Consider the following 14766-nt stretch of genomic DNA (forward strand, 5'->3'; position numbering starts at 1 on the left):
CACGCGGATTTGCAGGTGACGGCCATAGATTCCACACCTAAGCCGATTTTGTATTACTCAGGAACAAAAACTTACGTCGATCAGATCTCAACCTGATCCTGTTTCATTCAAATACCACGGGTGGAGAATTTATATTATATATTTACGTGAATCACGAAAGATACCCCAACGGGGACAAGATGGAATCGTTGACAAACGAATATTCAAACTTAATATATCAATGGAACATACGGTCATCATCATATTAAATTTCAGATTTTCAAACAAAGTTTCCCCCACCATGTCATGACACCTAATCTCAGTATTCTTTTCTCACCATTTAAAAGTCAACCATCAAAACATATACATATAATACACACGGAGAGAGGGAGAGAAAGAGAGAGAGAACACAATGATACAATGATGCATATAAGGAACACAATGGCGTTGCTTCATCTGAACTCGAGCATAGAGACGTCTGCCTCCGCAGCCGTCGCTTTCAGTGACATGGTAATATGTGACGGCAACTCCCTCGTGGTCAGAAAGATGACTTTGCAATTGAAACTAAGGTGGCCTATGAAAAGACGGGTTTCATTAATCTATAAAATGTTTATATTGTGCCAGCAGACAACAGCATATAAAATAGATAAGCATTTCATTGATGAAAGAACTGGATCTTCAAGTGATCATCACAAAAAGATCTAAAGCTCTCTGTAAGTATTCTGCCATTAAGTAGCGTCATGGTGGAGTCCACTTCCCTGACTGGAATTCTTTGTAAAACTGTGATCGTGTAGAGACGATATAAAACACTGCAACACGGGGCAAAGAATGTCAAAATTCAACCATCAAAGAGAAGGTGGGGGATGTAGAATAACTGTACCTGGGATTCCAGGAATAATATAGTTATCCTTCTTCAGAACATCGTGCAGTGTTTTCCTTTCATCCACCTTGACCCATTTACGAGGACCTTTGCGAGAGAGAAATAAAACATGAATTATTTCATAATGGACTAGCATTGTGTTGAACAGTGATGTTGTTGGTAAAGTCATTTATTGATGGAAAATATGCCAATAATCCCTAGTATTACTAGTAAAGAAGGAAATTTGAACACGTCAAGATCTATCAGGGGCTAACAGAAGTGTTTCCTTCGGGTGTTTTACTTAACAGACTAACCCCTGCTGCCTTCATAGTCACATGCACTGCAACTTTTCTTTCAGAAAATTTTGGGAGTGGCATACACCATGGTATCTGCTAATGCTAAGATTCAAAACCTCCATTAGTAGACAAGCTTTGTTGCCTTGGAGGTGAAATTCGTGAGCAGGAATACAAGCTCATACACATCTCAGAGGGGCATTTTCAAAAGTTAAATCTTCGTTTTTTACATTTTTGCACAAAAAGTGATGCTAAACATTTGTAGAAGAACAAAAGAAGCTTAAGCTACATGAAAATATGATGCCTAGTGATGTCAAGGTGCTAAGGAGGGCTTCCAGAGGGTCAGCACCCGAGCACGAGGTACAACTTTGACTAACATGACTAACACTGAAAGGAGGAACGAAAAGGAGTTCATTAGAGAATAAGGTATATGAAAACAATATGAAAATCGAAAAGTTAGAGGATTTCAGAATCATCACAAAGCAGGCAGGATTTGCAAAACCACAGGAGTAGGACTTAGGCAAGTGGAACATATTGGGATACCCTAAAAGACAGAGAAGAAAGAGAAACCAGAAAAAATTATGACGCCTAGGAACAATAGGTGGGGGGGAAAAATCTGGAAACTGGAAAAAGGCCAAATAGTTCAGCTCTAATACATGTTAGTCCAACAACACATCCATTATTTAGAACACTATCAACCAAATCACCAAATTTTGAGGACTAAAGCTCCAAAGAAAGCTGCGACAAAGAGCTTGTTACAACTCCATTTGCAATGTAAAAAAAACACACACACACGGGCTATGCCTACAACTAATTTGACAAAGCTGAAAAAGCAGACCAGTGCGATTACTTGATTCATGAGCCTTCTTATAGCAATTTGGCCAAATCTCCTCACTTGCAATGCTTTAGGTTCTAGACTTTAATCCGTTAAGGATGACCACATTGAAGTTCCCAATTTTAACGCCATAGAACTATTGAAGAAAGAGGATGTCTTGTTAGGTTACTTATGTTGTTTCACACAGTCGGGTGAAGCTATCCATAAATTTTTTGTCAATATACAGAAATTGGTTTATCCATAAATATACACAAACTACAAAAGGAGAATGAAATATGATTCTCTTATGTCTCTTCTTCTTCAATTTTGATCCTTATTGACCTATGAAACATTGGTGCGGCGGCGGATTAGGGTGTTGGTGTCAACTCGGCCCGACACAGAAATGACACGGCACAAACACATTAGTCCGCCACGTCGGGCCGTTGGCTGGACAAGGTCAATGCTGACCGGGTATATTTCCTCAAAATTTTCTCATTTCCCTCCGCCTTTTCCCCCTTCTCCTCTTTTTGCCCGTTTACCCTTCGTTGTTTGCTTCCTTTCCTGTTGTTTGCGCTGCACTGAAGCTTCCTTCACCAGACACATAACATCTTCGTCGCTGGCGGCACCTTATGAATTCCTCCTGTTTGCCGCTGCACTGAAGCTTCCTTCACCAGACACATAACATCTTCATCGCTGGCGGCACCTTATGAATTCCTCCTGTTTGCCGCTGCACTGAAGCTTCCTTCACCAGACACAAATGATCTTCCTCGCCGACATCAGGTGACCCTCCCGTTCCAAAACTCCTTCCTGCCTTCCGCCCCTACCTACCCCTTACACTCCACTGTTCCATTCAACCGACTGTGTCGTACTCCATCCCAATATCTGGTGCTGCAGCTTCTTCTGGCGACAGGTAAACCCCCAAACTCCTTAATGCCTTCTACCCCTGTCCTACTCCTTATGTTCCATTGTTCTATTCACCCAAACCGTTACCTCCTCCAGCGACAGGCGCTGCAGCTTTTTCATGAATGATACATTTTTAGTTTGTTTAAAATCTTTATGAATGAAACTGTTTTCATATATATATATATATATAGGCACGACCAGCCGCACCTGCATACTAGTGATTTTCAATTTGGTCCGCACCCGCACCCATGTGACATAGTTATTGACCCATTTTTCACCTTTTTTTCTTGCTTTCACTAAACACTGTACAAACATTAGTATCTCTAAGAAGAACAACAACATTGTTTGGATTATTTACAGCATCAAGCTACAGTGTGTATTCAAGCTTTGGTAAATCAAGAGCACAGTTCATGCATTGACCACCTCTTGAATCATTATTACCATGGAAGCAACTTGACAGACAAAACCAATGAAGCCTTAGAACAATGAGCATGGACTGATTTCTATTAAAAAAATTCAACCATCAAGCAGTTGAGAGGGAAGAGAATAAGAACCTAAGAGAAATTAGAGACCAATGATGAACATTTGAAGAAATACCTGAAGGACTACTGGAGTTGTGGGACGAATCACCATCTTGCTCTTCTTCAAAAGGTTCAGTAAGGGCACCAGGAGTTCCCTCTAACATATGCCTAAGAACCTCTTTATTTGATAAAAGAAATCCTGATTCAGCCTGTGCAACCAACACCGAAGGAACAAAGTAAAACCCATTGCAGTAGACCAAACTAGATAAAGTCAACAAAAGAGAAACAAACAGGGAAAGAGATCATCAATATCCCCATAAGTGAAGTTACATCAATTTCACTCGGAATCTGTTGTACCATTAGCAGATGAGGTCATTTTCACAAGAAGCCATAATCAAAATGCAGCAAATAACAAACGTACCTCATAATAGAGTTCAATTGCTGCACGTATGTAAAAACATTCCTTATCCCAGGGCAGAGGGGGGCCTTCTGAATACATGTTTGAAAATTAAGGAGGAAACAAACTGAAGTAATATAGAGAAGCGAGAACCAGAAAGAGAAAAATAAAATAGATGGAGAACTAAATGGATATCATGTCAAGATGTGCTGAAAATGTATCTACTTCACAGAAGTCCTCGATAAAATCGCTGGACATGACTTCGGCATAAAGAAGAAGAACGGGCCAGTGGAGAATGTTGTTTTCTAGCTTTGGTTTTCTTACTCCCGTAAGTTCTTGATACACTGCCTTTCCCATCTTCAAATGCCTAATCTCCAAAGCACAAACAATATCCTACACAATTGAAGATGAAACTTGTTAAGATCGTGGAAGATGACAAGATGTTGATAAACTTTCTAATGGCTAACCTTAGCAGCGCCCAAAGCCTTGGAAACTTGAGCCTTACGATTTTCATCTTCTTCTATTTTCAGCTCAATCTGCTTCAGCAACTTCTTCATATCTTCATTAGTCGGAAGCACTTCAAGCCCTTTCCGACAGAATGACGTAGCTTCCAGTAACAAACCTAATGAAAAAGCAGCTTTTGCAGCTCGATAATAAGCCTAGAGATGTAAATTCCAAGACCTTATAGGTTCAGATATGTTGCATACACATTTATCAACCTTAACTTAAAAAAATAGTTCATACATATGCATAAATTGCAAAAGAAAGGACCCTGAAAAAACTAAGGCAAGCTGGCTTCTATTTGTCAAATTCAAGGAGGAAACTGGTCATACAAGTAACTCAAGAAGTATGGGGTGTTGCTACCTTGACATTCGTTGAACATAGCCTTATTGCATCTTCAGCATCCGTAAGTGCACGTCTATAGTTACCAAGAAGAAAATTCACATGTGCTCGATTGGAAAAGAGAATTGAACTGTCAGAGTCACTCAAGATCTTCTGATTTATTGCTCTTGTGTAGCAATCAATAGCATCAGAATAATACTTTTTTCCCATCTTTACATATTGGTTACCCTGCTCCTGCGAGAAGAAGAGACAAGCTTGAACCATAGGTATTCACACTAGTTTTGAAGATTCAAAAAGACTGGCCTTTAGAAAAGCTCATATAACAATATTCACTTGGCGCCATAAATTGTTCAAATCGTTATTTACATTTTACATACAAAGTGCCATATTCTGCTCTCTAGATATGTGCCGTAAAGCCACTGGGCACGTCGTGAAAGAGTAAGGAAACGTGTTCTCAAAACAGGGGAAAAGCAAGTACAGTTCTGTTATAGTCGAGTATCAAGAACGAAATCCGTATTCAGCACACACCAATCAATACAAATGTCGAAGACTGAACTTGCATATGCAACAATAAAGAAATCAGCACTGGATAAGTGACGAACCTTCCGTCCAAATTTATCACAAAAACGAATATCATCTCAGGGGAAATGAGTACAGAACAAAGACTTGAAATAAATACGGGCCACAAGTGAGACATAGGGAGCTTTCAATCAAATACTTCTGTGAATTATCCGACAGAAAATCCGGCAGAAACTAAGCTCTCGATCTAGTTTGCCATTTTCCACATTAATTTCATAGTAGCAGAATATTACATCCGTATACCTCTCCTCAAGTTCAATCGAATAACCATTAATACCTAGTGGACAGAAAGATACTATTAACGTCTACACGAAAAACACCGACGAGTAGTTTCCGCCGGACTCGACATATTAGAATTCTTTCAATCCGAATGAAAGCACAGCCTCTAAAAACTCGAGAAACAGAGAGTGGGTAGGCAGAAATGACGAAGAGGAAGACATATATCACTCAGATACTGCAAGTAAATGGTGGTAGAGATCAGTCATGGCATAGAAATAAAGAAGAAGCCAAAAAGGGAAAGGTAAAAGTTTCAGAAGTCATACTTTGAGCTCGATTGCAGCAGACTCCTTGAGAGCGGCGATGGCGTCTAGGTCCGCCTGCTCACTCTCCGTCTTGGGATGAGCATGATCATCCATCCATAGCGCCATCTTCACAGCTCTTGCGGCGGTGGACAGAACCAGCAGAGGACTAACGGGGTGTCCTGACTCGAGAAGACGGAGGGAACGGCGGAGGGGGAACTTCCGGAGACATTTCTCTTCTGTTGCTTATTTTTTTATGTTTATCCAAAAAATGGGTCTCCTATTTATAAATTTCTCGATATGTGCATATATTTTGTGAGAATTTCCAAAAGCTGCTTGAAATTGAGCAAGGGATGGGAAAAGTTCAGTCTACCCAGACAATTGTGAGCATGATATCTGACATCAAAGCTGGACTTTAACCTGTCTCAATGTAAAATCAAAAGAACAATAACGGTCAATCTTCTTTTATGAAAATCTTAAGGAGGAATCATTAGATTTTCAATGACTTCATGGGCTTAGATGGCCAGGGGCAATGCTCTGGAGGGAGGTGAGATGAAGATTACCCAGCCCATTTCTAACAGCATAGAACACTAAAGTGAATATTACTTCAGATCAAACAAGGTGTACCGGAAAATAATATTATTATTATTTTTGTTGAGACGACATTTTGAATCAACCCAGAATTGCACACTCTGAAACAATCAACATAGCTTCATATTCTGGTTTTTCTGTCTATTGCTAAACGAAACTTCTGCATCATGAATCTCACATTAATAAGATTTGCATCGACAAATCACGTAGTCCCTCTTCTTCAACAATGACAGGTAGGTGCTGGTTGAGGTTGTGCCTTTGTTGCAAGGGGCGCCTTCCATGAATTTCGAGAACTTGTAGTTTGGTAACATTAATGAGTCGCCCCAACCGATTGAGTGAAGCCTCTATCAGCTCTTAAAACACTCATTGCTTCATTAGGAATATGATTTTATCATTTCAGGTTTTGTTTCTTTTCGAATTTGCTGGAATCTGATTAATTTACTCTGAATCCTTTTCATGTAAAAACATGGTTGTTGCTTGAGGTTAGATTTTGATTATCTCTATGTAAACAGAAACCAAAAGCTACATGTAGAGACATCCGTTCGGGCGTTCTGACTTCGATGTTATCCAGCACTCCATAATAGGGGTAGAATGCTGGAGAATGGACAGATGAAGCAACTCAAAGAAGCATGGCATTATTGCTTGAGTTATGCTTGTTGCTCAAGAAGATGATATCTTATTCTGCCTGTTCTGGATATAGAGACTGATAAGAAGTTAAGAACTACGCTAGCTTGCTCCCAATAAGCCTGAAGCACAATGTCAGGACTAAACAAAAGAACCTTGTTTTAACTTTCGTCTTAGCTAGTAATATAAGTTGCTCTGCAATTCTGTCACCAAATCAATAGGACATCATTATTCAGATACAGAACAAGTTATCCATTATATATTGTCAGACCCTCTAATGTAACACTAAATATTTAATTTCAAAGATCAAAGCTACGTTTCAAGAAAATGTTGCACAAACCTTTCTAATCCATGTGAATGCATCAGTCTGACAGATGGGATTGTAGGCTATCTTGATCAGAACCTCACTGGCTTGCTGTGGAGCAACTCGAATGCAGTCAATGGCTGAGGGCTTGCTGGGCTCCCAAGCAACTGTAGCTTCGTGCAGTGCAGTAAAAGTCATAAAACAGTATATGTCTTCAAGCGGGGGCATAACAAGCAAATCAGCAGTCCTTGAGCATTCTGTGGAACAGAAAAGGAATCAGAACTCATTTAAGTTGAACCAGCTACCGATAAGGTCTTTGTCTTGCCTTAGGTGGGCAAGTAAATAACTTTTTTGCTAAAAACCAAGTTGAAATCTGTGAAGAAAACCACATCTTCTAATATAACTTCATGTTATTCTCTGGTGTTTCCCCCAACAATTTGTAGAAAAAACGTTGTATAGAAGAACTCACAAAGTAAGGTCGTTGCTCGGGATTTAGTGACATTTCCAAGATAATTTGACATTAATATCGAATAATTTGCAGAAAAGATGTCGACGTATAAAAAAAACCAGCCAGTTCAGCCGTGATTTTTGGCCATCAAAGATACTTCTAACTCGAAGATAATTTGGCATCAATGTGAAGCGCTTATCTGACAATTGCAGGTACAGAGTGTTTCAAGGAGGTAGTTCCATGACACTGGTTCGTCAATTTTGAGCAAGAAAAAAGGGTGTTCGGCTATGCTGCATGGAGTATTTCTGAAGCAGCAACGAGACCATGTCGAACGTTTCTTCCCCCCAGACAAATGCAGACTGCTGCAGAAATGGAGGATGGGTGAATGATCACCACGGTTAGCAAAAGCTGAGAGATTCAACAACCACGGTTCTGTGGTCGTGATGAATTTGTGAGATTGGCCGGGTGTTGGGAGTTGGAACTAGACTCTATATCGCTTCTTTGCGGCAAAATTTTTGGTTTATATTACTTTTAGAGGTTCCATGTTTCTCAATAGATCTTTGATTCAATTGTTTAGAAATCAAGGGACCTGCTGAGGCATTCGTTAAACTTTTGAAGAGTTTAGGATGCGTAAACTTTTATTTCTTTCTTTCTTCTTTTTTTTGTTTTCTTTTTTGCAAACTAGTAATTTAATGTCTAATATTTTACAATAGATGGCATGTCTTAACCATGAAAGTTAACTTGGGTGTCAAGGAGATATTCTTTTAGAAGTACACCATTGGCTATGAGCTAACACGACCTCACAGTTTTTACAATGCTATCAAGTGCTAGACGGGAGTTTATGTCGCCATTGTTCCTCCTGCGCTGGGAAAAACTCAAGTTCAGTGAGGAAAAGGACAATGGTTCTCGCGACGGCATTCCCACGGCAGCGGGGGAAGATATTTTAATTTTTAAGAGCTCTCTTTCTCTCTCTCTCTCTCATTGGTTCTGTTCTTGACTTCTTTCTCAGGCTGGCCCAGCAAAACCGGGGGGAAGAGAAACAAGTGGATCAGAAAGCAGCGTGAAGATATGCAGCATCTCGTACTGGCTTCGCTGGGCTTCGCTAAATTGCTCGATTGCTCCGCCTTCTCCATCGATGCGTGCTTGCCTTTCTTGGTGGATGAAAGCCACCGCTTTGTCATTGGTTTGAATGGCGTCGTTCCTCCTCCCTCGCCCTCATCTTCTCCAAGCAACCGCCACCCCCGCCTGCTCCCCCTCTCCTCCTTCTGCTTCTCTTCCTTTTTTTCCGGCGCTTCTCCATCCTGACCACCACCACCACCATCGCCTTTCCTTTTCTTCTTCATTTTCAGCGACGTGGAGGAACTCGAATACCAAGAAACGGCCATCGTTAGTTCGATTCGCGCTTGCAGGATCCGAGCAGCCCAATTCGCTCGAACAGCGACAGCAGGAGGCTCTCCGTCCCCTTCTCCAAGAACTCGCTGTTCGTTTTCTCTCTCTCTCTCTTAGCGTAGCTGGTCGGGCAGGAGGCGCAAAATGAGTTGCGTCTCCTGTTCGATTCCAGTGGGCGCAACTCATCCTTGTGGCGTTGATACGTATATCTCTCTCTCACATTTATGTTTTTCCTTTTTTTCGCAGGACAGTTTTGCTCTTCCTAACGATTACTTCCAACAGCTGCCACGAGATCTTCGGCTCGACGTAAGAGCTAAGCACTTAGTTGGGGAATCGTCACCCATTTAATCTCGGCTTCATAGTCGATTCAACACTTGCAGTCATAGACTCTTATATAAACTTGATGTCTCTTATTTGCGCGAGTTATATGAAAATATCCAGAAACTTATTCCACTATGTCTTTAACACCGTGATCTACTGTTCCCAACAAGGTTGGTTTATCTGTCCTTGGGTTTTTCCTTCCTTTTTTTTGGATGGATAGACAAATTTTCGGATGCATTTGGTTTTATCTTTTTCGTATTTTTCACTTGGCAAAACGTCCAACCCAATGTTGATCTTTTGCAATTTGTTTACTGTTGATTTCTCATGTTCCACCTGGGCTGGAAATTGCCTTTTTTCTGACTCACTCTAATACTTTAAGCCAGCTCAGTAACATCTTAAGCCTAATTACTCATGAGAAACTGCTTTCAATGAGCTTTACTTCTCGTCCTCAGTGACTAGCATCGCATCGTTAATCTTAACTAATGTAAAGATAGATAAGTTATTGCATTTATTTGCTAACGTGAAATTTTAGAAGAAAATTTTTGCTAGCTAAATGGATGGCAATCCTATTTGCTGCACCTGTGCACCAGTTGGTGCCTGTCTTTCTTTTCCTCCTGTCTCACGTACAAGCTGGAAGTGGAACGGCAAACACGACTCAGGATTGCTGAAGCGGAAAGAAGCAAGAAGAAAGTATTGCTTCATCCATACGAAGAATTTAAGGATCATATGACAACCAAATCAGAAATGTCTCATAGTACATCGTAACAAAAGGAACAAGTTATATGCATAAAGTTCAAATAAGCGTGGCAGCATAAAAATGCGCAATCCAGATCAACACACCGTAGTCAGAACCTACATTTATTTTCTAACTGTACTATACCCTTACATAAATACTGTCGACAAAATTGCTTAAAATTTGCACATGTATGATGGAACAGTCCTTAAACTGTGATAACCAGGCCTTTGGATAGTAGACATAATACACTATACATAACCTCCACCTTTATTGAGCTACATATCATAATTCTAGAGTTGCTAATATGTCTTTATTTAACTTGGTCATATAAAGCATTCGACAGGATGCATATTTTCCTCTAGAAATGTGTTGCATTTAACCATGAGTCTACATGTGTGCTTAGAGTTCTTGTATAAGAACTGGAAAGTTTTCATGTGGTTTCTTCATTCTTATTGAGCAAGCTTCAGATAACCACAACTTCTGCAATAGTTAATAATTTTCCTAAGAAATATGTTCTTTAACTATACTGTATAGTGTATACAAGGGCTCAAATTCTGAGTACTGGCACGGTCCATTCTTAATAGCTATATCAAATGGGACATATGTGTGTGTGTGTCCTATGTTGATCAGTTATTTCATTTGTGCATTTTAGGCCATGAAATTTATGTGCTTTTTTGTGCTTGTCAAAACAGCTGAATGATGCTGCATTTGATCTTTCACAAGGTCCTGTCATCGAAGAGGTATATCCTTTTGCATCCTTCCTGCATCCATTGGGATACTCTTGAACTAGAATTTTATTTGTTGGTCAGTTAACTTTTACATATTTAAAGTTGCATTTGGGTCAACTAACGAGTGTCTTTGCCAATCATATTATAGTGTCACCAACTGTAGTATATAGATCTGTTGTTTGCAAGTACTTATATACCTCAAAAAATTAATCCTAAAATTGCATAGTTCTGTGGAACATTATACTAAAAGGAATTTTATTCATTTGTTGGTCCCAGTGTGGTCAAGAGCTTGGAGAGATGCTGTTGAATCTCTCACGAGCATGGGAGCTTGCAGATACAGCTACATCCAGCGATATAGTGAGCAAGCTCCCTGCCTTAGAGCGTCTCTTGACAGACAGTGTCAAATCAGGTAGGATTTCTCATTAGTAATTGTGTAACTGAAAGCAGTCTCCTTTTACTATTATTGTCATTCTTAATATCATAATTGTTTTTAATTGTTATTTCTTATGTTTTCCTTGGTTTTCAGCGTTTGGAAGGCGCTTAGTATCTGCAGGCAGGAGATACGAGTCAATGGGACAATATGGACAAGGCGAACTACAAAGGGTATGTATGTACCACTTGCCACATTGGCAGCTTGCATGGTCATGAATGTATCAAAGATATCGACAGTGCGAGGGAATCATTCTTAACATTGATGGGATTCTAGGTTGTCAACTAGATATGTATTAGCGTAGACTATCTGTGGCATCACATTAAATATTCGTGAACTCTTTTGCAGATTGCCAAGGCATTGTCTGCAACAGGGAAAGCGTTGTCTGCTAGTCCAGTCACTGCTGCTAATGAAATGCCCAAAGCTCAAAGCAGAGTACTGAAGGTAAGTAACTGGACTCTAGCTATTGAACTTCAATGTGCACATTGCAACTCACCAACGTCCTTCAACTGGAGTACTAACATTTGCAGTTTGGGGAGTTGCAAGTTGAGTTAACGCCTAAGAAAGCATATGTTGGTGCTGTTATTGGTCTTGTATTTGGGTAAGCTCCAATTTACTTGAGACATGTCTTTTAAATATGGTGCTGATGCTTCAAGGTTTCAACTTCAGGATTCTCTCTTGGGAGTTGGGTCAAGGTGTCTTAAGCATACAAGAGAGTTCGTTAGAGTATGCAAATGACAATGCTTTATTGCTAGCAAAGGTACTCTTTTTTGTGATTATTATCCTCAATCTTTTCCAATGTGCCTTTTATTGATACATACAAGTACATGCAGTCTTTAAGGGGGTCACTTCTGGCTCTTTGCTTCGCATCTGCTTTCTTGTCGGCATTTGCATCTATTGGACTCATCTTACTTGGAAGACAACTTGATTCCAAGGATAAATCTTAGATGTAAGAGATCGGCTTCATGTTGCTTGCTCCAGTTGCTAAGTTTGGGAAGTATGATAAGGCTGGAGTCTACAGAAAATTCATCCCATGATGAGTATGTATTAATTTCTTCTGTTCCAAGTAACCATTTTTTGTTCATTCTTGTGAATGAACTTGCATTCATAATGTGAAGCGGTTTCATACTCTGTGTATCTGCCATGCCTCTTCACTATCTCCCTACTATTGATGTTCAGAATTTCATTCTGATTGCACTTTTTTCACATGTTTCATGTATAGTGTATGTTAGGCTGCACAGCAAATGTCTGGCAAAAATGAGGAAAATTATGTATACATGTGTTTGGAATCCCTACACTGAAGGAGCTTCTCTGCATTGAAAGTCTGTGAGACCTCTTGCTGCCCGATTGCTGATGGAAAATCGCATGCGCAGGTAGACCATGGTTTTCTTAGTTCTTTTGATTATGCCTGCAACTACTCAGTAGAGCAGCATATGGCATGCTAGCAAGCAGCGAATGTGATTTAGGTCAAATACAATGTGTACCTCTTTAGAATCCTTTCCCTTTTTGGTCGTCTATAGGCAACTCTGTTTGACAGCCCTATGGAACTCGGGAACTACCATCCAGATTTCATGTAACGTGATACATTTTTGACGAGCACTTACCAGTCCATGAGTCGTAGCTTGCAATAAATTTGGAAAGCTTTCTAATTCATGTAAGCCATTTGTATTGCTGAGAAATCTCTCTCTTTTACTTTGTATTTTAGAAAACCTAAATCACCGCCATATGGATATCGCATATATCATTGCTGCAAATATTTATCTTGATATTTAGGAATGTAATTCCCCCATTAATTTGCTCTGGAATTTAAGACTATGCCGCCTTCTGGAATGGGGTGCAGTGAACCACCCTATACCAACTTATGTGGCTCTACCGTCTGTGCTTCCTCATGGAATGCATCCATCGTTTCTTCTCGCTATGACAAGTTCATTTATTTATTTTCTTCGTAAAAGAATCATCTTTTATGTGTGCGCCTCAGACAGGTTGCCATTGCAGTCGGTTAATGTAAATATCTCTAAATTGTAGTCTCTTGAGGTTGTCTTCTGAAGCCTATTAATCGTGTCATTGCAGCAATAACTAAACCATTTCCAGTACTGGCAACTCTTGTCTCCCTCTCCCGGAATATTTTTTCTGGGGCTGCAACCTTGGTTGAGTGTGCCGTTGCTCTCGAGATTCTAACAGTGAATGCTTGTATTTATTCTGGTAATGTTTTCCATGGTGCAAGTACATTTACTGTCGTGTACTGAAAACACATTTTGCTGTGTCGCCCTTCATTCTCTCTCTATCTCTCAAATGTTTCGTACGTGCCACCGTCTCGTTGGAACTGTCTTTTGAGACGCTTAACACTTTTAGCTTGAAATATTTTCTTAGAACGTAAGAATGAGATGGCTAGTAATCAATCTTCTCCGTGTGCCCTGTTGGCACAAGTGTGCCTCTTGATATAGAGTTTGTTGTTCGTACAAAGAACAGTTCCTCTGATCTGATGGCTGTTAAGATGCAAGTGGACGTGACTGATCATCAGGGCAATATTTTCTTCACCTCTTTTGATGCAATATGGAAACTGCCCACCTTTGTTGTTTCCAATTGTTCTCGTCTCAGATAACCAAGCACTCGAGGCCGACGATTAATATCGACTACTTCCTCTGCTTTAGAGACACTAGTACGAGCAGTCAAATGCATGCTAGTCAATTGCTCATCCTCTGTGTTTTTTCTAAAGCAAGTTGAGGATCGGCTCTGTCTCTTTTGAATCTGGAGACCTTTGTGATGGTACTACTTTACCTATCTTACTCTCCAGTTCAACCCCAAATCTTGCCTTGATTTGTCACATTAATGAAGATATTGGGAGTACCTTTAGAAGCTAGTTGACCAATTTTTTTAGTACCTCACAACATTTATTCATTTTAAAAGAAAACAGCAGATGTCCAACTAATCTGTTCAGAAGGCCAGAAAGATTGTTTCTTACTTGGGATACTTGCAAGCATCAGGGAATGCTGTTAGGTTGTGCAAGTTGGGCTGGCCTGTGTAGGTTTTCTCGTTTTATTATAAAAAGGTCACTAAAAATTCCTGTTTTTCCAGACTCAGTAGAGCAATCAACATTTTCTGAGCTTGGGTTTCTAGAACATAAATGGTGAAAAATATGAATCATCGTTGCATCACTGTGTGATGCTAGAAGTGGCACAACCAACTTTCCTTTTAGTTTAAGAACATTGGTGACTGCCGTATCAAACAAGAAAGAGTGAGTGCTCATTTTGTTTAGCACTCGTATTCTGGCAGCCCTTTTGGGCAATACTTTTCACCTTTTCACTAGATGGCAATAGTGGGTTTCATATGTATGGTAATAGAAAACAGACTCATATCTTTCAAAGGATTGAAGCTCTTCCTTTCAACGTTTCTTTCTTTACCTGTAAAAGTTTATTAAACCCTCATGCGGTATTGACTTTTTGCCACCTTATCAGTAGCCATTGCCATTGCCCCTGATGTCATATCAGA

At 40.0% G+C, this 14766-nt stretch overlaps 2 protein-coding genes across 4 annotated transcripts; one reads left to right on the plus strand and one right to left on the minus strand.

Annotated features, from left to right (window-relative positions):
* Window positions 1-217: 217 nt before the first annotated feature.
* LOC116265199 (uncharacterized) lies at window positions 218-5941 on the minus strand. Its single transcript, XM_050080699.1, has 8 exons — window positions 5731-5941; window positions 4631-4843; window positions 4234-4425; window positions 3960-4159; window positions 3791-3866; window positions 3446-3578; window positions 860-946; window positions 218-788 (listed from the first exon to the last, which is right to left on the minus strand). The coding sequence occupies exons 1-8, from the start codon at window positions 5833-5835 to the stop codon at window positions 718-720; spliced, it is 1077 nt and encodes a 358-aa protein (XP_049936656.1). The 5' UTR covers window positions 5836-5941; the 3' UTR covers window positions 218-717.
* A 2565-nt stretch (window positions 5942-8506) lies between these two features.
* On the plus strand, window positions 8507-13483 carry LOC116266296 (uncharacterized). 3 transcript variants are annotated; one of them, XR_004175325.2, is made up of 11 exons: window positions 8507-9153; window positions 9309-9368; window positions 10812-10859; window positions 11124-11256; window positions 11374-11450; window positions 11626-11721; window positions 11808-11878; window positions 11947-12037; window positions 12111-12317; window positions 12500-12650; window positions 13348-13483. XR_004175325.2 is itself a non-coding variant. In XM_031647448.2 (9 exons), exons 1-9 carry the CDS (start codon window positions 8863-8865, stop codon window positions 12222-12224), a joined length of 981 nt encoding a protein of 326 aa, XP_031503308.1. In that variant the 5' UTR covers window positions 8507-8862; the 3' UTR covers window positions 12225-12414. The 3 variants fall into 3 exon arrangements, 1 of the variants encoding a protein (XP_031503308.1); XR_004175324.2 differs by lacking the exon at window positions 13348-13483 and having other exon boundaries at window positions 12500-12909; XM_031647448.2 differs by lacking the exons at window positions 12500-12650; window positions 13348-13483 and having other exon boundaries at window positions 12111-12414.
* The last annotated feature ends 1283 nt before the right edge of the window (window positions 13484-14766 follow it).

The sequence above is a fragment of the Nymphaea colorata genome, chromosome 12, assembly GCF_008831285.2.
Source record: "Nymphaea colorata isolate Beijing-Zhang1983 chromosome 12, ASM883128v2, whole genome shotgun sequence".
NCBI classification, from domain to species: Eukaryota; Viridiplantae; Streptophyta; class Magnoliopsida; order Nymphaeales; family Nymphaeaceae; genus Nymphaea; species Nymphaea colorata.